Source organism: Lupinus angustifolius, chromosome LG13, assembly GCF_001865875.1.
Source record: "Lupinus angustifolius cultivar Tanjil chromosome LG13, LupAngTanjil_v1.0, whole genome shotgun sequence".
Classification (NCBI taxonomy): Eukaryota; Viridiplantae; Streptophyta; class Magnoliopsida; order Fabales; family Fabaceae; genus Lupinus; species Lupinus angustifolius.
In genome coordinates this window covers 14,984,774-15,007,091 of record NC_032021.1, presented here as the reverse complement: position 1 = coordinate 15,007,091, position 22,318 = coordinate 14,984,774, and the positions used below count along the sequence as shown (strand labels likewise).

General features: G+C 32.0%; 2 protein-coding genes across 2 annotated transcripts; both read left to right on the top strand.

The window, feature by feature from the left end:
• On the top strand, nt 6,613-7,369 carry LOC109363289. The gene has a single exon (XM_019609502.1). It carries the CDS (start codon nt 6,724-6,726, stop codon nt 7,123-7,125), a length of 402 nt encoding a protein of 133 aa, XP_019465047.1. The 5' UTR covers nt 6,613-6,723; the 3' UTR covers nt 7,126-7,369.
• On the top strand, nt 18,256-19,608 carry LOC109363396 (AT-hook motif nuclear-localized protein 23-like). The gene is made up of 2 exons (XM_019609646.1): nt 18,256-18,518; nt 18,661-19,608. The coding sequence occupies exon 2, from the start codon at nt 18,677-18,679 to the stop codon at nt 19,475-19,477; it is 801 nt and encodes a 266-aa protein (XP_019465191.1). The 5' UTR covers nt 18,256-18,518; nt 18,661-18,676; the 3' UTR covers nt 19,478-19,608.

The window sequence follows — 22,318 nt, the reverse complement described above, 5'->3', positions numbered from 1 at the left end:
ATCAATATTTAATATTTTTAAAAATATTTTAAGTTTTCTTATTTTTCAGATATCAAATCTATGTACTTAAAAATTCTAAGAAATAAAAATGAGTTTTTACTCTTACCTTTTTTGAACATATATAAAGTTATTGATTCCTAATTTAACTTATTAAGTGATAATCTTTTATGTTGAGCATAATTATTATCAATTGCCAACTGTATATTTAACCACTAGTATAATATTTCCTAATCATGCCATATATTAATAGATTTTATTAATTTTCCTCAAGAATTGTTTAGTTGGTAAAACCTCTAGGTTCAAATCTGGATTGATACTTTTTTACCTTTCCATTTGAAAGAAGAAAAAATGTCTATGAAAAATATTTATATAATATTATAATAATATCACTTATTTCTTCAATGTGAATGGCATTTCCTTATATGTAACCCTGTTAGAAATCAATTAGCTTGAAAGAATGGTATATTCATTAAATGAATAGAATTTGAGTGAATGATAGATTAAATTAAAGTAAACTATATATACATGAAAACAAACACTAACTAACTAAAATAACTAAAACTATACAAAAATATATTTTAATGCTCCCCTAACTCTAAGCTTGGACAAAGAATGATCCAATGAAGAAAAGATGAATGCATATAATACAATAATACGAGTGAAAATTCTAAGAATGCTAATTTTTACTGATCCAAAGTGATGCAGCAAAACATTGACAAGGCTTTAACACAATGTATATCTCTTTCTAGCATCCATAAGCATATGGTGCATGGCAAGTGGCTTCTATAATGCAATTAAGTTTCTTTCCTCTAGTTATCTGGTACTCATTGTTATTCAACCCAACATTATTTGGCAGCGTCCATTCAAGATGGTTTTATCTTGCTGAAAAGCTTTGAAATCAGCTTCATTATATTTGTCACAACAAGAAGAATAGCCAAAGAAAGCTTTATTAGTGAAATTCAAAGTAATAATATTATTCATCAAGAATCAATAGAAAGAAGATTAAATCATATTATTACTCAAGAATACCATATTGGTTTCTTGGCCAAAGAATGAGATAGAATATGTTGAAATATGAACAACATTTGTTCAAGAATAACATGGCTCAAAAGTACCATCTTTGTTATGGGTGAGCATGGGTCGGGTTGGGACAGGTTAAAGTTTGTCCTTATCCAACCCTAAAAGTTGATCGGGTCTTTTTTGAACCCGGAACCGACCCTAGACACGAAGTTAACCCGACCCTAATATATCGATCGGGTTAAACTTTAAATTTGAACTCGACCCTGGATCCGATTAACTATAATGCACACTCATTTTAGATAAAGTCTTCTCAATATTATTTATTATTATGAATATGTAATTTGACATATAAAATGATATATANTATATTATTAATCATGTATATATAATGAAAAAATTAGAGAGTTAATGATACTTTCGACCAAAAATGTGATATTACTCTGTACATATTTGAATAGAGAAACATACAAACATGATGAGTGAGTGACCATGAGACGAGTCATGTTTGGTCCTTATCCAACCCTAAATATTGACTTGGTCTAATCTTTCAACCCGAACCCAACCCTAAACCCGATGATCTGACCCTATTCAGACTTGATCATGATTGGGTCGTACCTGGTTAGAAGGTAAGGTAGGGTCGAGTTCTGCTTACCCCTAATCTTGGTTTCTTGGTGTCGCTACCCAACTTTCATGGACGCGACTGAAATAATGCAAATAAATGTAATGAAGTCGTTATCAATGTTTTTTTAGAGGGAAACATGAAAAATCAGTTTAAAAATAAGGATTGATCTGCTCATATAAAAATTAAGTTCGGGAGTCGGTTACGGATGAGGAAGATGTTAGGAACCTCATGTTGCTCGTTATAAAAACGGTACGTAGATCAGTTATGTGTATATTCGTTCAAAACATTAATTTTACCCTCACACATTGTACAAAAAGAAAGACAAAAAATATTTTTATTTTTTGTGTCTGATAGGGAAATATTTGCTCCTACGAATCTCTAGCTGCAATAGAGAAATCAATGCTACGTAGTTCTTCTAGAAAATGGTTTATTGGTTGATGCCTTTTTACTTTTTGTTTTATAAAGTTGACGAGATAGCGCGACAATACACTAGTCCTATAGTGCACTACCTCACATTGTTTTAGACAACATAAACTCATAAAGTAGCAAGACAAGTAACTAGTCCTATAGTGCAATACTTTATATTGCTTTTGTTAAACTATTATTTCAAAAAAAAAAAAACAAGATATAACGCGATAAGACACTACTCCTATAATGCACTACCTCTCATTGTTTTCCACAACATAAAGTAATGCGACAAAGAACTAGTCCTAGAATGTACTATTTTACATTGCTTTTATTAAATTATTATCTTTTAAAATTGACAAGATGAAGTAATGCGATAAGGTACTAGTCCTATAGTGCATTATCTCTATCTCTCCTTACTTTAGAGAGCATAAAATAGTGCACCAAGAAACTAGTCATATAATGCATTACTTTTATATTGCTTTTATTAAATTATTACTTTTATAGTGTATTATCTCTCATTGCTTTAGACAACATACAGTAGCGCGACAAGGAACTAGTCATACAGTGCACTACTTTACATTGTTTTACTAAATTATTATTTTTAAAAATTAATAAGATGACGAAACGCGACATGACACTATTCATGTAGTGCACTACATCTCCTTGATTTATATAACATAAAGTAACACGATAAAAAACTAGTCTTATAGTGCACATATTTTATATTGCTTTTAATAAATTTTTATTTTTTAAAATTAACAAAATGAGGCAAAGCGACAAGACACTACTCCAATAGTGCACTATCTCTTCTTGCTTTGGACAAGATAACATAGTGCAACAAGGTCCTATAGTGCACTACTTTAAATTGCTTTTAAAATTATTTAAAAATTTCTAATAAGACGAGGTAACGCGATAAGACACTAGTCTTATAGCGTACTAACTCTCCTTGATTTAGACAACATAAAATAGTGCGACAAGACACTAATCTTATAGTGTAATATTTTATATTGTTTTTATTAAATTATTTAAGAATATAGTAAGATTAGGTAACGTATAGTACACTATTTCACCATGCTTTAGACAACATAAAGTAGTGCGAGAATACACTAGTCCTATAATGTACTTCTTTATATTACTTTTTAAAATTATTATTTTAATTTCATTTTTTATTATTATAATTTTTTGTTTATATAATAGATAAATAACATAAATAAAAAATAAATAAGAAAGAAGAGTCAACATAACATTAACAAAAACGATAATAAAAATTTATATACTTGAACTAAAATCCTAATAGTAACATATCCATGATATGACCAAATGGTGAATAGAGTATTATTAAACTCAAATAAGAATAACATTGAACTTATCACCAAATAGAGACAAAATTGGACATACACAACATCAAACATGTAATGTGGATAATGTCAAACTAGAATAATGATAACACAATTAACAATAGTAAACAAAATATATAAAAAAGAAAGAAAAACTAAAAAAATATGATGAATGGAAAGCCCAACTCGTGCCCTTGACACATTTAATGTGGATGAACCATGAGCAACAAAGTTTTTGCAGAGAGTACCAGTAAAATGCAATAACAACATCATCCTCATGTGGGAAGAAAATAGAAATGAGGATTGTTTAGGGACAACAACCATGTTCATAGGGACAACATCGTCCCATGTGGGATGACGACACTAGGGTTACTTCTTCCTAGAAATGGCTTGCCTCTTTTTTCTCTATAGGGTTGCCTCTTGTTTTTTAGAGTAGATGTGATGCTAAGTGTGGCACCTCCTTACTAAGTTAACATTATATAGGGAGATAAATTAGGATTACAAATCTAATTTGAATAGTCAACAAAAGCTCAGCTACCAACCCACCTTCTAATTTTTATTAACTCTTTATTTTACTTATTATCTTATTATTATTATTTTGAAAAGTTTTAATCTCAGTCAAAATTAAGTGTTTACACTTAGCTAAAGAGTGAGATAAAATATAGATAATATTTGCTCAAAATTATCAAGAAGAATATGATGAAATGTGAGCAATTTTTGCTTAAGAATAATATAAGAAAAATATGAGTATGTTTTGCTTGAAAATAGCAAGAGAAAAATATAGAATCTGTGTTAGAACCTTGTGGTAGAGGATGTAGTGTCACCAACAATACCCATCAGAGCAACAAGATGACAATGACAAATAACTACAATCTGCACTTAAAAGAGGATTTACCAGAAATTCTAACTAAATGTATGTATGGTCAGCGATGCAATGTTTGAGCACTTCTTGGAATGCAAAGAATCGATATTGATGGCAATTTGTTGAACAACTAGCTTCATCCACGTCTCAAAATACAAACCACGACATGAAGAGTGTGGAGGATAAACACCATTCTTGAACAAGTGGCAATGATGCATGCAAGGGAAAGAGGGTCGAGAATCGCAAGAATAAGTGCAAAAGTTTAGTGTTTGTGGCTTGACTACTTCAAGATCCATCATCTTCTTTAAAAGTTTGATGGATTCACATCATGTAAGACATAATTATTTTTGTTCTGATCTCATGACTAAATAACTAATTCATTTTAGGGCATGTGACTATACCTTCTAATATATATCGTTCTCCAAAATCAAACATTTGACCTTTAGTATAGTGCGACACATAGGAATCTAGTGAGGCTTTACACCTATGGACGAAAACGAGTAGATTCGAGTTGAACTTGACTCAGCTCAACTCGACTCATTAAGGATTGACTCGAGTTGAGTTTCGAACTGAATTAAATGTTGAACTATTTTTTCAACTCAAATTTGGCTCAAGTAAAGTTCTCGAACTTTCAAGCGGATTAAATAGCTCAAATTTATGATGCTCAATTGCTCATCAACATAAATTTAAAGGGTCTACAAAGTGTTGGTAGATCATACATATACATGTATAGAAATTTGTGAATATTAATAATAAATGTAGTTATCAATTAAAATTCATGTCTTAAAGGTTGTCTACATGAAGAAGAAGCGCTCTTACGTGGATGACCCTTCCAAATATCTTAAGCGTTCAAACCAACCCTTATCATCTCACTGAATGAAAGTTCGATTTTGGGATAGTAATGAGAAATAAAATAAATCCATTCGACCTGGCTAAGTTTGAAAGTTGTGACTAGACAAAGAAACCAACGATCATCCCTTGATACACTAAAGCATAGAAGTGGAACTCAGTCTAGCTACACTCCTAAGAAGTTGTTAGTTTCAATATCCTCTTGTGTGAATAAAAGTATAGTATATAAATAATAAGTATGGAATTGGAAAATAAGATGACAATAAGAAAAAACCATACCAAAAACTAAATTTAAGATATTCATTATGGATAAGCATGGGGTAGAACAACACATATATGTATCTCTAGAAAATGAATCTAGTTAAAACAATTTTTATAACAAAAAATGAGAACAATTGTTGTGCAACCATTGAATCTTATTTTAATTGTCAAGATTAATGAGAGTCATAAGGTAGTGGAGAGTTCAAATCTCACATACTACAAAAAGTACTAACATACTAATATTTGTGGAGCGTATCTTACATTTAATTAAGTATTTTTTGTCCAATCACATTAAGTGACACGTGGAGGTAATGCCCTTTGTGAAATAGAAAATGTGCTCTCTAATATTTGCCTATAAAAATTATCAAAATTAAAAGATAAACGCACATAACTTTTTAAGTGATTATGTGATTATTAACTAACTTTTAATCTTTATTATCTACGTATACTTGTATAATACTAATTTGCTAATATGATAGTATTTGCAAATAAAAATTATCATGATTAAAAGATAAACATATATAACTTTTTTGAGTGATTATTAACTAACTTTTAATCTTTATTATGTAAGTATGGTTGTATGATACTAATTATTTTTCTCATAATTTATAAGGAGAGTAATATCTATACATTATCAATGTAAAAATTTATACACATTCAGTAAATCATTCACCATTCATTTATATTACTTTGTTGAAGAGTTAATAATCATTAAATATAAATGATGAATGATTCACTGATGATATATCAAATTCTTATATCGTCAATCCATATATTTTTTCTCATTTTTAAATGAAAATTGTTCTTACTTGAATCACTCTCATGTGTGTATATATATTTTCAAATTTGTCTCGTTTATTTAACAAACTCAATTCTTAACTATAATTTAACTTGTTTAAGTTTATCAAACTAAATAATCACTTGTGGATTGAAAAAGTACATGCTGAGAGAGTTAGCTCTACATACATGTGGATGTTCCCGACTCGGATAAGATTGCGTCCGGTGTAATGATATTTGTGGGAAACCAAAAAAAATTAAATAATCACCTTATTAACCAACAAAATATTGGTCTAGTGATTTAAGGCTCTGCTAGATCCTTAAGATAATCAAACAAGTAAGATATTCAATTCCTGAAAATGACACTTATTACGAATGACAACTACACATCCCAAAAATGATTAATTCATTGCACAAAAAAAGAAAGAAAGTAGGAAGACACTAAAAAAAATCACCTTATTCAAACGAATGTCCAAGTTTCTTCCACCAAACCCCAAAACCTCTCCTCATCTGAGACAAAACCCTAAATTCTCGCAACTCATCACAAAAACCACACCGATTTCCAATTCTTTCTGTTTCCCTTAACAATGGCTGGTAGTAGATTCCGTGAGCTCATCAAAAAATACGGTAAAGTAGCAATTGGTGTTCACGTCTCTATCTCCGCCGCTTCCATCACCGGCCTTTACGTCGCTATCAAAAACAACGTCGACGTTCAAGCCATACTCGAAAAGTTTCATATTGCCACTTCCTCCGACAAAGACAGCATCAACGATTTATCCGCTGATCCCGCCGCCGCCGCCGTCACGGCGGAATCACCGGCGCCAAAGGACCGGACAGCTCAGCTGGCGGCTACTGCTGGCGGTGCTTTCACACTTGCTGTGTTATGTAACAAGGCACTGTTTCCGGTTAGGGTTCCGATTACGCTTGCGCTGACGCCGCCGATTGCGAGGTTTTTGGCGAGGAGGAAGATTATCAAGACTGGTGTATGAGTTATTTGTTGGTAATTTATGTCTGTGATACTTAGTTTGATTTTGTTGATTGTGGAAATTGGGTGAGAAATTGATATTGATTTTATTATCTGTTGAAATTTGGTTGCAATTTGGGGGGTTTTAGTTTTGTAACTATGCAAGGATGAGATATAACTTGTGTCTTAGTTTGATGACGGTGGACATGCTATTTAGACATTGGGGATTGAATAAGGAGAGAACTATGGATAGCTTGATTTTGACTTAATATGAAAAAAAAAAGATAAATAATCATCGTTTAAGGAAAAATGTTTCTTTTTATTTTATTTATTTTTTATCTTTTATGTGGTAGTGGTTAGTTAGAGAGGGTGACAACACAATACAATAGTTACGTTGCTTGCCTGTGACTTGGAGGTTATGGTTTCAAATCCTGAAAACAACTTTTTCGCTTGCGAGGTAATGCTGCGTATCCCACTAGGTGAGAGCCTCATGTATTGGGCCGATGTGCTAGTGGTTATGACACCTAGTATCTTAGAAGCATGAAGACTTCACAATAGTCGTTGTGCTCGTGTCGTTTTCTGGATTTGGATTAACACTTGCTATATCTCCCTGTTTGTGTCGAATCATATCCTAGTCTTGTGCCTATATACACCTTATGATAAAACAAGCTGGGTGGGTATGGAGGAATCTCATCTTTCAAAGTAGAAAGAAGTGGTATTTTGTATGCAAATGTGAGAGAGGGTGTCATCTGGATGTCATGCTATGTGTTTAAATAATGGAAATGATATTATAAACTTTGCCCTACAAGTTTTCCACTTAACAATGTAGTATGTTGGCTTCTAGATTTAGTTGTAAAATGGGTTGAATATTTCTTTGATTGACATACGGAATTATGATCATTCACAGAACATACCATCTTATTTTTTCCTAGTTGGCTTTATCTCTACTTAGGTGGTTTACCAATGTGAGGAGAAGACTATTAGGGTCCATTTGTGAGTTGAGTTTTGTAGGGGAATGAAGGCTTCAGAGTCATCTCATAAGTGTATTTCATGGATCTGAAGCTTTTCCTTTCCATCCTCTTCAAAACTCAACTTGCAAACGGACCTTTAGAAGGCCCAACCCAATATAGATTAGATGGGATAGCCCAATAACTAGAGATATATGGAGGAGATCAAGAAAAAACTATAAGTGAAATCATTAGGAAGGACTTAGATTCAAATGGACTTTCTAAAGATATGGTTTATTATAGAACACAATTGTATTGTTTGATCCATGACCTCACATGGCGAGAAAAGTTTTTCTTCATGTTGATTGAAAATATGGGGAGAGGATGGATGATTTTTTTTTAGTCTGTCAACCTCAAAGTAACACAACGAGTTTATTTTCAGCTTGATTTGTTGCCTTATAAGTTGGTTCTTTCTCTCAAGTTATTAGGTTGTCTCATATACTGCTTTGTTTTGGACAGAGCTGGCCTGGATTTTTATATTGGATTATATAATAAGATTTTATTAGAGTGAATCCTGCACTCTTAATATAAACGATTTTGTGTGATCAATGAGTCGGGGGAATGTGACTAAAGTACCTGACCCTAAACTGCCTAACAGAGTGTTTGAAGAACACTCACAAAACCTTGATTTTATGAGGGAAGTTTATCAGTTTTTGAAATGAATCTGAAGCGAGACATTAGTATTGCCTTCAATTGATTGAAATTGGAGTACATTAAAGCATTCAGTTGTGCAGTAAGAATGTTCTTCTTGGCCTGAATAGAGCAACAACCAAAAATATTCTATCAGAAAGCTAAATTACCTACTTTGCTTTTAGCCAAACTAAGAACCAAATTTGTTAATCCCTGATATCCTTGTTTCTTTGAAACCTCTGCAAGGTTATTTTAAGCTCAACATTCATGCTGCAGTTGTATCTTTTAATAAAATTTAGGTATATTGGTGTCATTACAGATGATCATGTTCAATGGGTTATGCTTTCATGAATTCTCTGGGTTCAGAAACATCAATTTTGGCATAGCTTTGAACTATTTGAAATGGCCGGAAATAGCTGTGCTTTTCCACTGCCAAGTTTAATCAGATTCACAGTTGGCAATTCACCTTGTAAGCACTCTTAATAAACACTTCATTTCCTTAGTATGCACCTTTAGTTGAACTGTCCCAGGTGGAAATTTATAACATCTACATAGAAACAAATGATATTTGGGAACGATCCCTAGAAAAGGCCTTTGCTGATTCAGGACAACCACCAATTAAAAGCTTTCAGAAGTTTCTGTTGTTTTTTATTAGATGAATATCTTTGGTTTTTATGTTTCCAAATGTTGACTTTTTAGGTAGCGTAAGGTAATGTAAGAAATTCTTACAGGCTTACAGCCTATGTATTAATGACTCCATATGACTGTCTATAACATACAATAATGTCTGTGCTTTTATCTTGTATATTGGAAGTGTTAATTCTCTGGGTGAGCAGGATTCGATCCTACCCGCTCACTCAGCTTGGTCCGATGCCTGAAAAAGGCTGAGTCTCATTGGATCTAGGGTCAAATTTGATTTTAAAAATTAAACCTAGACAATATTTAGGGCCGAGTAGGGGACAAGGATGACCCGAACCCGTCACATGGTTATCATTCATCATGTTTGTATGTGTCTCTTTTTAATTATGTACATATTAATGTCATTTCTTTTGTCGAAAATATCATTAATTCTCTAATTTTTTCATATGTATATGATTAATAATATATATATATCATTTCATATGTCAAATTTCATATACATAATAATAATAATATTGAGAAAAGTTTATCTAAATGAAGTATGCATTATATTTAATAGAGTCTATAGATCCGAGTTCAAAGGTTGTCTTGATTAACAATTAGGGTCAGATTAGCTTGGGTGCAGGGTCAGGTCCAAGTTCAAAAAGTGACCTAATCAACATTTATGGTTGGGTAATGGATAAGTTTTACTCGACCCAATGCGGCACATGCTCATCCCTACTTAATTCTAACTGATAAAACAAATTTATCACAAATTTGAAGTATTCACAACCTATTAAAATACGAGAAAAAATGTAGGCAATGATAGTGTAATAGTTTTATACATTATTATTATATAATTTATTGTTGATATTTAATCATTATTCATTCTCAACAAAATATAACTGAATAATGGATAATATACTGATTATGTATAAATCTTTACAATTATGATGCATAAATATTAAATTCCTAAACTACAAAGTTTTTAGATTTTGCATTTCCTTACCATTATTGGCCACAAAAGAGAACAACCTTTATCAGTTGGAGATGGCTAAAGTCCCAATGTTTTTGGAGGATGGATCCTCCTTCATCTGAGAAGAAGAGTTTTCATTTAATTTACTGAGATAGTTGTTGCAAATCTCTGGGAAAATAAACAAACTTAGGGAATGGAATTGGTATCATTGTGTGGAGGACATATCCACAACTTGGTATGCTTTATCTGACATTGGAAACGCTACTCTTAGGGGACTTCGTCGTATTAGTATTTCTCTCCAATTTTAATATCTAAAAATTCCCCTTCAAATATTAACATTGTGTTTGTGCTTGGTAAAGAAGAATTAAGGAAAGAAAAATTGAGAATATAAATGATGAGAGGAGAAAATTGATAGAAAATGAGGTGATTTTTTAGTTATTTGGTACGATATAAAATGAAAAGAAAGTAGAGAAAATAATATAATTAATATTAATAATGACATTTTTTGTACTACCAAGAGTATGTCATCACCATATGACTAATGAACTAATCAGTTTCAGGGTGCGCGATTGCCTCTACCAATAAGTGTCTCTTACATGAATTGAACATTTGATCTTTTAGTATTTCTGGTGATCTAGTGATATTTTACACCACTAGACTAACACCTTTTGGTTATTAATAAGATAATAAAATATCTCATGATATAAGGAGATAAGTAATCTCCTTCAAGCACTAAAATAATGACATGTGTCATATTTAATCATTTTCTCTAAATATATTTCTATAACTAAACAAAAAATACATATGTCATAATTTTACTAGCGCAGATGAGATAATAAGTTATCTCATCGAATGAAGATATATTTTATTCTCTACTAATAATGACATTGATATGCATATGTTTGGTATGTTTTCTTTGAATTTAAGGAAATTAACAACATTTATTTATAAATGTAACTAACACAAAATACTAATTTTTTAAATGTACAGGGGTTAGCAACTAAAAAATTTGTCAATAATTTTCTCCAATTGAGTTGCTCCTAATGTTGGAGAGAAGTAATGACATAGGTCCCACCATTATTTTTCTTTCCTTCGTTCTTTATCATGCAACCAAACAATAGAGAAGATTTTTTTTATATTTGTATTTTCATCAAATTACATATTTTTTCACGTAGGTTTTCCTATTTCAACATTAATTATAGCCTCCTTGTAACACCTTATTTATGAGATGTGATCGCTATTGAATTCAGTATCCAATGAAGTATTTTATTTCTCCAAAATGGATTTTGGAGCAACTCAAACTTATGATTCGAGGATTTATAGTCGTAAATTGTATTAAGTTGCTACTAGTATTTTTGTTCCACACAAAATTTTCATCTCATTCATTTTTTTCTTTTCTCTTATCCATCATTTACTCATTCTCTTCTTCTTTGAGCTTTTGAAGAAAATTTCCCCCAATTGTGATGTTCAGCAAAACATATTAAATTTTTACTTCTAAGAATATTCTCTTACTTTATGGGTAAAGAACTAATTTTTTTTTATTGTGTAACTGCTCCTAGTAACAAGTATCACTCCTAGGAATATAACCCTTGACCTTTTGATCATCATAATGATCTAGCAGAACCTTATACTAGGGGTTTTCAAATCTAGATCAGTCCAAAAGTAAAATCGAAAATCGATCCGAAATAGATCAAAACGCAAAAATCAAATGTGTTTGAATTGTGTTGGGTTTATTTTTTAAAGACCTATCAGTCTGGTCCAGTTTGTGGTTTCACATCTTGGATCCAGACCAAATCATACCAGGCCGAAATAATATATAAAGTTTAAGTGCAAAACACTTTTAAGTGTCTTCAAAACTTAATCTTAAGTCTTAACTCCAAAATTGTGTCTATATTTTATTTGTTATATTCTATAACACATATATTTTGCTATTTTTTAAATCATATTGATTATATTTATACACTTTTTAGAACTTGAACTAATCCCACAATCAAATGAAGATAATTTCAATGATGACTCTGATTAGGTGCATTATTATCATTTTATTGTTGTAGAAGTATTATTTTATTAATTGTCGGCAACACACTTTCTAATTGTTAAAATTATGTTCCACGTGCTCATATTGTTGTTATTGTTATCTTGTTGTTGTCATTTTTTGTTGTTTTTATCTTACTGTTTATTGTTGTTTTATGTTGCTGTTTATTTATATTGTTGCTTCACACTTTTTAAATGTTGTTGAACACTATTTTTGTTGTTTTATGCTTAATATTTAGGCATTTTTATGAGTTTTGAATGTATGTACAATTTCAATATTTTATAAAAAACAATCCAAACTAAATTGAAACTGCATATAATATTTTGATCAGATTGGATCAAACATCTTGATATAAGCAGATCGAACCAGACCGCATGTTAATTACGTGTTTGGATCAGATGAGTTTTTGCCTAAAAACCGATCCAAACGAAGCGCGAACACCCCTACTTTATACCATTAGACCAACGACTTATTAGTTATTTTGCTACCATTTAAATATGATAGCATATTAATTATTATGAAAAAAAATTCTACACTATTTTCTTTTAGTCAATGGTGCTCGTAATCAGTTTGGATCGACTTTTAAGTATAAATCATTTGATTCATAGGCATAAATAATATGCATACTGAATCTGTTTGGTTGATTTACATGAAATTTGATCCAGTCAAAAAATTATATGGTTTCCGTCTGGTTTGGTTTGATTATTTTAATAAAAATAACAAGTCTAACACACTTCTAGAGTGTCAAATTCACATAAAACATGTCTTTCAAAACAATAATTTTAAATATTTTCAAAACATCAAATTTACATAAAAATCAATAAATCTACTCCAGGACTCTAGATATAAAATTTAATACACACAAACATTTATTTCGTCATTAATTAATATCCATAAGTACTAAAAATAAAAATGTCAAAAATATAAAAATAACAAGAACAATAAAATAACATCAAAATAGCACTAGTAACACACTAGCATAATTTTAATAATAAATATTAACTAATAAGTATTAATACTTATAACAATTAGAGAGTATGAAAAATGTACATTTTGAATTATCAATTGCAATATTAATTGGCCTCAAAACTCAAACAATATTCATTTTTTTTTGCATATATGCAAATAGTATTGGCTTGATCTAAATTGGTTTGGTTTCTGGAATTGGAACAAAAAAGTGAACTAAACCAATTAGTTTTATAAAAAACAAGACAAACATCATCCAAACTAGGGCTAGAAAAGAGCCAAGCTGAGTCGAACCAGAGCTCAACTCGGTTCAGCTCAATAAGGGTTTGCTCAGATCGAAACTCGACTCGAGTTCGATACATGTTATTTTTTACCCCAAGTTCGTCTCGATTAAAGTTTATGAATTGTTCAGTTCAGCTCGAATTGGTTCATTTGGACAACTTAAATAATTGATTCATTTTAAAAAAATACAATACAAGGTTTTATATGTATATATAACCTTGATTATATACACATAATAACAATGAACTTAAAAATTAGTTTATATATATATATATATCAAACTAGTTTATGAATCTAATAAGTAAAACTGTATCCACCTCAAGTTCGGCTCGTTTATTTAATGAGCTTAATCTCCAGCTCAAATTCGGCTCATTTGGTTCATGAACCAAGTTTGTCGAGCTAAATAATAAATGTTTGAACGAATACCGAATTAATTCTATTTATTACGAGCCCTAATTCAAACAAATTCGACTTTTCGTGGTTTTGCTATTTTTGGACGATTTTCAGTTTCTTCTTTTTGAAGCAATTTCAATACTCATACTTTTAATAAGGACCCCCTAAGCAGTAAGGCTAATGTACCTACACAAAATATTGGATCCCGATCATCTCCTACATCTTATTTGCAAATTTGTGGTGTGAAGATGATCTTTAAACAGTTGGCTGCATTCAAGGGCCTTTATTTATTTTTGCTTTGACTTTTTACGTTTTTAACATCTTAATTTTTCTGCATCTCTCAAGCATGCATCTTAACCGTTTAAATGGTCAACATATTGGGATTGTACCTAGTACATATTAGTATTTTAATTTGTTTTGTGAGAGTGATTGCTTTTACTGCTGGAAAATGCCATTGCAATGTTGTCACAAAGTTTGCCAAACCTGTAATATCACTTTTTTTTTATAGGCGAAAATATTCAATAATCAGACACAAGTGGTGCCAACCCAAATACAAATAAAAACGAACACAATCAAACAACATTGTTGATATGAGATATACAAGACCTAGAGTTTATGCACCACTGTGCAAAGTCATAAACAAAAGGACCATTTGTGGAACAAAACCAAGTCCAAGATCAAATCTGAATCAAATCCATCACCTCGGTAAAACTAACCTCTTTAGCCGAGAAGATTACATCATTTCTCATGAGCCAGATCGACCATACCACAACAAACCAAAGCATTCTCCAACAATTTCTACCTTTTGGAACTCTATAAAAAGAATCATGCATCACCAACAGATCTGAAATAGAATTAGGTAGAAGAATTGGAATCTGTAACCAAGAGTAAAATCCTTTCCACAATGAAGATGTAAACGAACAAGCTAGAAGAAGACGATTAGTTGACTCTATGTGCTCCAAGCAAAAAACACAATTCAACTCCAGTCCATCCATAATATGCCTTCTTTGAAGCTCGTCCTTAGTAGCCAAGCTCCCTCTCATCGTTTTCCAAACAAAGCAGCACACCTTCATCGGAGCACAACTAATCCAGCACCTGTTAAGAAGATCGTCCCTAGCAGATGTGCCATACTCTAATTGCGCCATGTATGCTGATTTGACTGTATAAACCCCCGAGCATTTAGGCCCCACCTCCATCTATCAGAATTACCTCACCTACAACTGTGATGGATTATCAACTCGTATAACTGATCGACCGAGTCTTCCTCCCAAGAAAACAGACGTCTTCTCCAAGAAATGCGCCAACTCCAAGACTCATTTATCCAAACACTATAATTCGCTACTAAAGCTTGTCTATTCTTTGCAAGTAAAAAAGTCTTGGAAACATGTCTTTCAAGCATTGATTTCCGAACCAAGTATCATGCCAAAATAACGTCGAACCACCATCATCAATTTCCTTCCACACATGAGAGTCCAACCACCCAGCATTGTCACCATTCAACAAACCAATCTTACCCATATCTCTCCACCACCTCGAGGCCAAATCTGATTCTGAACTACTCATGTCTGGACCATACTTTGAATCCACCACTCTAACCCTCGACGACTCTGGCTCAGTCAATCTTCTCCACTTCCACTTCCCTAATAATGCCTCATTAAACTTTGTTAAGTCTTTAACTCCCAACCCGCCTTGCTTCTTCGGTTTGCGGACCTCTGACCATTTCACCAAATAGATGCCTCTATTACCTCTTTTATTTCCCCATAAAATCTTCCTTTGAAGGGTAGTAAGGTTATGAATAACCTTCTTAGGAGCCTTATAAAGATAAAGGAGATAAATAGGTAAATTTGACAAAACTGAGTTGAGAAGAATGACTTTACCTCCAAAGGAAATGTGCTTCCGCTTCCAAGGAGCGAGTCTCCTAGCCACTGCATCTACAACACTCTTCCACGTAGAAAAACTCCTCGAATTTGACCCCACCGGGATCCCCAAATACACAAAAAGAATAGTTCCTATCTTGCAAGATAAAAAGGAGGTTGCCGACCTCATGAAGCTCTCTGTATTTCGGATTCCAAACAAAGAATAACACCTCTTTCAATAGAGGTGTTTCGTGTCCTTCATAGACGCATCTTTGACATCCCTTAGACTCCAACACTTAGATAAAAATCTCCTACATCTAGCTTATATTTATCAGACACTATAAATTGGTTTGGACATCTATTCGACATTTGACTCATTTTTAAATTTTTTTGTAGGAAAACTTTATTAATGTATAACATTTGAACTAGAGAAAACTATAATGTGTGATATAACATGAGGCAAGTTTAGATCAATTGATTTTGATGTTACTAAGTTGATGAACCTAACGTACATGCTATTTTCAATGACAATGATCAAGAAGGGAGAGAAATGTTTTAGGCGGATTAAAAATGAAAAATTGTCATATGTTTTGTAATTTTTTTGTAAAAGAATAAAATAATTACATTGTAAAGTGATACGTCTTAATATTTTTGTAAGACTCATCATTATGTCAAAATATAAAAATATTAATGCTGACTTTAAATATTTCTCCAAATTCATATTTAATTCTATTTTTGATATTGTACATAAATATTTACTTATTCATTTAGTGTTATGTTCTTGTATCTTATATTTTAGACATAAATCCGAATACCCATATCAATATCCTATCTAATTTGTGTTGGATTTGATGGCTCATATCTTTTAAATTTCAAATACAAGTAACTTAAATTATGGTAACCATGACTACACACAATTACTACATTTAAATATTATAAGATACATGTGAAGTTGTACAGTGTTTTGTCTTTGTTTCTAGGTTTTATGCCAGCTGGTGAACGAAAACCAATGACAAGGCATCTATCTAGGGCAAATGAGGTTTATATGTAAATATTGTTTTAACTTTTAACCCTAACAAAAGAGAATATAAAAAAAAATAAGAAGAGCTCTTCTTGGAGTCATGACCTCTTGAAATACCTCATAAGACTATCATAAATTGATTCCAACATCATGCAATTTTTTAAAGTTCAAGTTATAGCATATTTCATGCTGTGATAATGATACATGGATTATTTAACATCCAATTTTGTCATTAAATTATATCAGAACTTACCAATATTATTGGTTCAATTAACAACTAATGTGTTTGACATTTCATAAAGTCTTGGATTTAAGTCTTGAGAACATAAATATAAACGCTAAATGAGCTTTACTAATGTGTTTTCCCAACTCCATTCAAATTAGTAGAAAACTAGTTTAACTTCCAAATATCCAAAGTCTAAAACAACCGAAAAAATTAACAAGAGATATGTAATCAATGAGCTATAGAGGTACTACAACCACATATTGAAAAGATTTTCGCTTGAGGAGGAGTGACCATATATGGAGGACTCATATTTGAGCTAGAGATTGTTAAAAAATTATAGAACTAGTTATATGTGGTTGATAATTTCCATATTGGTGAATGATGGTAATTTAAAAGTCTTATAAAGATACCATTCTTCGTATTTATATTGTCATTATCCATCATCTCTATTGGAATCGGCCGCCTTACTTCGACAAATATGAAGACTTTCAATACAAAGGATCTCACACATAGATCCACAAAGAATCATCCTCCACAATAGTCGAACCATCACATCTGATGTTACTTGTTAAGATTGGGGAACCCAAAAGCGTCATAGATCTCCAACTAACTAATGAGTCAAAGAAGAACCATAATAACTTAACTAAACACTACATCTTAACCTAAAATTTTATTAGGTTTATAATTAAGTCCACTAGACATTTGAATCTATTATTCACAAATTTTAGATTTCTCAATTACATCTAGCTTGCATTTAAAATTCCCATAGATTCTGTCACATTTAAAATTGGGTTGCATTAATAATCAATGTCACTTGCTTATTATATAAACAAGAAAAACGAATATGACATATGTGAGACAACAAATAATATGAAAAAATGATTATTCTATTTCTAACTTGTTTTAACAATTGTAAACCCTTGGGTCAACATGTCTGGCAATTAAAGTGCGTGTTTATGTTAATTGATACGACCATAATAAAGAAAGACCATTACTTATTTTGTAAAGTATTTGTTCACCATGTGCAAGAATTACTTATTAGCTAAGGCTTTATATATTTTATGTGTTCTCTTTATCAAAAGGTGACCTAGGTTTCCTAAAGAATCATCTAACCTACCTCTCTCTTTCTCTATCACAAACACTCATATACACACCACACAACCTTCAAAGAAATAGACACAACATTTTCCCTTAACCCCATGATTTTAAAAGTTTATTATAAATGATGGTCTACAAAGAAATTAATAAAGAATTTACATAGTTTAATCCCATGATTATTTTATTCTTTCGTATGCTTTTGGTTTTGAGAATGGCATCACTTTATCTCTCTCTTTCCCTTCCAACCTCATCCCATTCCATTTAGTCTGCAATACTCAATTGATCCTGTTTGTTTTTCTATTCCTTCTGAGGTTTGAATCATTGGGTACTCCCTAATTAATAACTTTTAAATATTCATTCATATAATATTTATTGTTCATAGTACTATTCTAATTTCTCTTATTTTAATTACTATAATTTATTAATTTTTGTTTCTCTGTTTGCACTTCTTTAGAGTTTTATGTGTATATGGCCGGCATAGACTTAGGTTCATCATCACACTTTGTTCATCATCTTCAACACCCAGACCTTGAAGACGATGATAATCAAGATCAAGACAACAACGAAGGCCTTGACCTAGTTTCACCAAATCAAGGTTCTGGAGATGTTATTGGTCGTAGACCAAGAGGAAGGCCTCCCGGTTCTAAGAACAAGCCAAAACCACCCGTGATCATCACAAGAGAGAGTGCAAATACCCTTAGGGCACACATCCTTGAAGTTAGCAATGGATGTGATGTGTTTGACTCAGTGGCTACTTATGCAAGGAAGAGACAAAGAGGTATATGTGTCCTTAGTGGTAGTGGCACAGTCACCAACGTGACGTTGCGGCAGCCAGCTGCCGCAGGCACGGTGGTGACTTTGCACGGAAGATTCGAGATACTCTCTTTAGCAGGGTCTTTCCTCCCACCTCCAGCACCACCAGGGGCAACAAGTTTGACCGTGTTCCTTGGTGGTGGTCAAGGGCAAGTTGTGGGAGGAAACGTTGTTGGTCCTTTGATAGCTTCTGGTCCAGTTATTGTCATTGCTTCATCATTCACTAATGTGGCATATGAAAGGTTGCCCTTGGAAGATGATGAATCTCTTCAAATGCAACAAGGACAATCATCCGGAGGCGGCGGTGGCGGTGGTGGTGGTAGTGGCGGAGTTAATAACTCTTTTCCTGATCCATCTTCAGGGCTTCCATTCTTCAACCTACCCTTAAACATGCCTCAGTTACCTGTTGATGCTTGGGCTGGAAACTCTGGTGGAAGGCAATCTTATAATAACTGATCAACTTCTTTGGGGTACAAAGGTGAGGAGTTGAATCTCAAAATACATATTGGTTTTATGAAATTTTCCTTCTCTTTCCTTTGATTTCTTTGTGAAGCACTACACTGATTGTGTTTTATTCAAGATCTTATTTAATTTCTTTGGCTAGGTATGTTGTTGTGAGGACTCAATTTCTAGGAACAATTGTAAAACGTTTCTCTTTGGTTGTTGTTGGAGTTGTTAGAATAGATTTTTGTGCATTAACCTTGAGTGAAATAAATCTTAGGCTCAATACCATCAATAATCTTTTCTGATTATGAAATTGGGTTATTCTGATGAATTTTTTCTTCTTTTTATCCATTAATTTTTTTTATTTTTATTTTCATGCTTTAGTCTTAGGGTAGAATAAGTAACAACAATGGATAATTTAGTTTTCTACCATGAACAAAATTAGGACACAATCTTTAAGCTTTATGGATAGCCCAACATGCTCAATTTATTGGTATTCTACAGAAAAATTATTTAATTTAAAAGAATACTAACATTATTGCTTTTGACCGAATTTAAATCTCTCTCTTATAATTAAGAAACTCCACCAAACAAGTGCTGAAATACTAATCATATAACTTCTTTTGTTTAGTTTCCTTAATTAATTAGAGTAATAAATTTAATGTATCACTAGTTACAATACTTTTTACATGAGGCAATTACAAATCACCTAACTTAATCTCTTCTAAGAGAAATAGATAGAGTGAGAATGGGTAACTGAGGCTATTATAAGTAATTATTTAGGGCTTTTGAGTAGCGTTTAGTTTACCCATATCTAATATAGTGTAATATCTATATATTATTATTGTAAAGATTGATATATAGTCGATAATTATCCACCATTCATTTGTATTACTTTTTTAGAAAAATGAATGATAATTAAACATGAATGATGAATAATATTATAACAATGTATAAAACCAATAGTGCATAGCAACCTTCAACCTTGTTAGAAGTTCAATACATTCATCAACATAGCAATATTGAAAGCGACAAAATCTATGCAAATAACTACTTTAGGAAACTAGGAATATTTAGTACTTTGTCCTTCAGTATATAAGCCAACTTTGATTGTGAGATTGAGTGCACAAACACTCTTTATTATATATACCAAACCACACAATCTTAAAATCTGAGATTCACCCTATTCCATACTCCTCATAACTACCAAAAAGCATGTTTATTAACTACAGCATGTGTCTCAAAAGCGTAATATGTTACTATAGGTGTCAAATGTTGCTCCCAACTTTTGTTGTTTTACTACCTGCTAGGTTTTTTTCGAAAAAGATTGGCTTAATCATTAAAGTAAGTACCTTTCAACTTCTAAGAAGGATTGAAGGATACTTATATTATCGGATAAGAATATGGCCGAGCTAATGTTTATAAGACCTACACAGTCCTTAAACTATGAGTTGACTTTCGGGGTTGAGTTAGCTTTACTAGTTCTAATAACCAACACTTGTTATGTGCTCCAAGCTAGCCACACAATACAAACATCAATCATTCCAACAATACATAGATACAACAACCACTCTCGCAATGGGAGCATGAACTACTTTCTTTAAGGCAAAAGTGCAACTGCACCCGAAATATATAACAAAAGAGGACAATACAAGATTGAGGACAAGATTACAAGTTTCTTAATCTATAGTTAGACTTTCTAACGTATTCCTAGTGTATTTATCATAAAGGTAGTTAAGAATTGAATTCCATAAGTAACCAATTTATTAGCATAAGTGTTACTCTTCCTATAAATATGTGAAATATAAAAGTTCATAGAAGACAGCTTAATCTTACATAAAGACCATTTGTTGAGCAGCTTCCAAGGAGCATATGATATACCATTAAAAATGTCCATCATCAAAATTGAGTCACACTCTAACTATAAATTTTTCCACCCTCTTTTGTATGCAATTTCCACTACCATAATAGCCGAATGAAATTCAGCAAATATAGCATTCTGAATCTCTAAATAAGAGGCAAAGCAGGCTAAAAAAAACACCATTAGAATCTCTGAAGATACCACCTCCTCCTGCATGATCAGGGCTCCATGAGCTGCATCATCAGTGTTCACTTTAATCCAACCCACTTTTGGAGGCTCCCAAAAAACTTCAATAATATTTGGAACTTTGTTGAAATTTAATGAGATTTTGAAAGCTCTAACAATGATGAAGTATTCAAAGATGAGCTAGTAGAAGAAGATGAGTTTCCAGTTAGATAAGTCTCCCTTTTGATCTTTGCAATAGCTTGGCTCAAAGATATCTTCCTATGGAAGCATGAACTACTGATACAACGTGCTCTCAAATGTTGATGCAATCTTTTCAGAGGTTAATTAGCTTAACCATTAGGCTGTTATTAACCCATACTGATAAATGTTTTCTCTCTCACCCAAACACATAAGATGTTATATATTATGAAGAGAGATATGATACTTAAAAATTGGAACTAGTTGAAATTCTTCCATACTATCTCAAGAAACCAAACTATAATATAAGAGCAAATTAAGAGAGAGGATAATCACCTTTTTTTTTCTTTCTTTTTTTGGTAAATTATTACATGCAGATCTTGTGATTGTTTTTCAAGTCAAAACCGAAAATTAAAGTTTCATCAACTTGACTTTATCATCTATTGCTTTTACAGTTTTACCATAACCTGCTTTCTTAAGTGCTCTCTCTCCTCTTTTTGATTGATTGTTAACTTAATGTTTCAGACTTCAGAAAAACTACACAACCTGAATGTTTTAACTCATAGTTGCCTTAGGAATAAAAGTACTTACTTTGGTCCTATATCATATTTTAACATGTGAAATCGATT

Coding starts and splice junctions, on each gene's coding strand:
- LOC109363396 (XM_019609646.1), top strand. CDS start 18,677: ATGGCCGGCATAGACTTAGGTTCATCATCACACTTTGTTCATCATCTT.
- LOC109363289 (XM_019609502.1), top strand. CDS start 6,724: ATGGCTGGTAGTAGATTCCGTGAGCTCATCAAAAAATACGGTAAAGTA.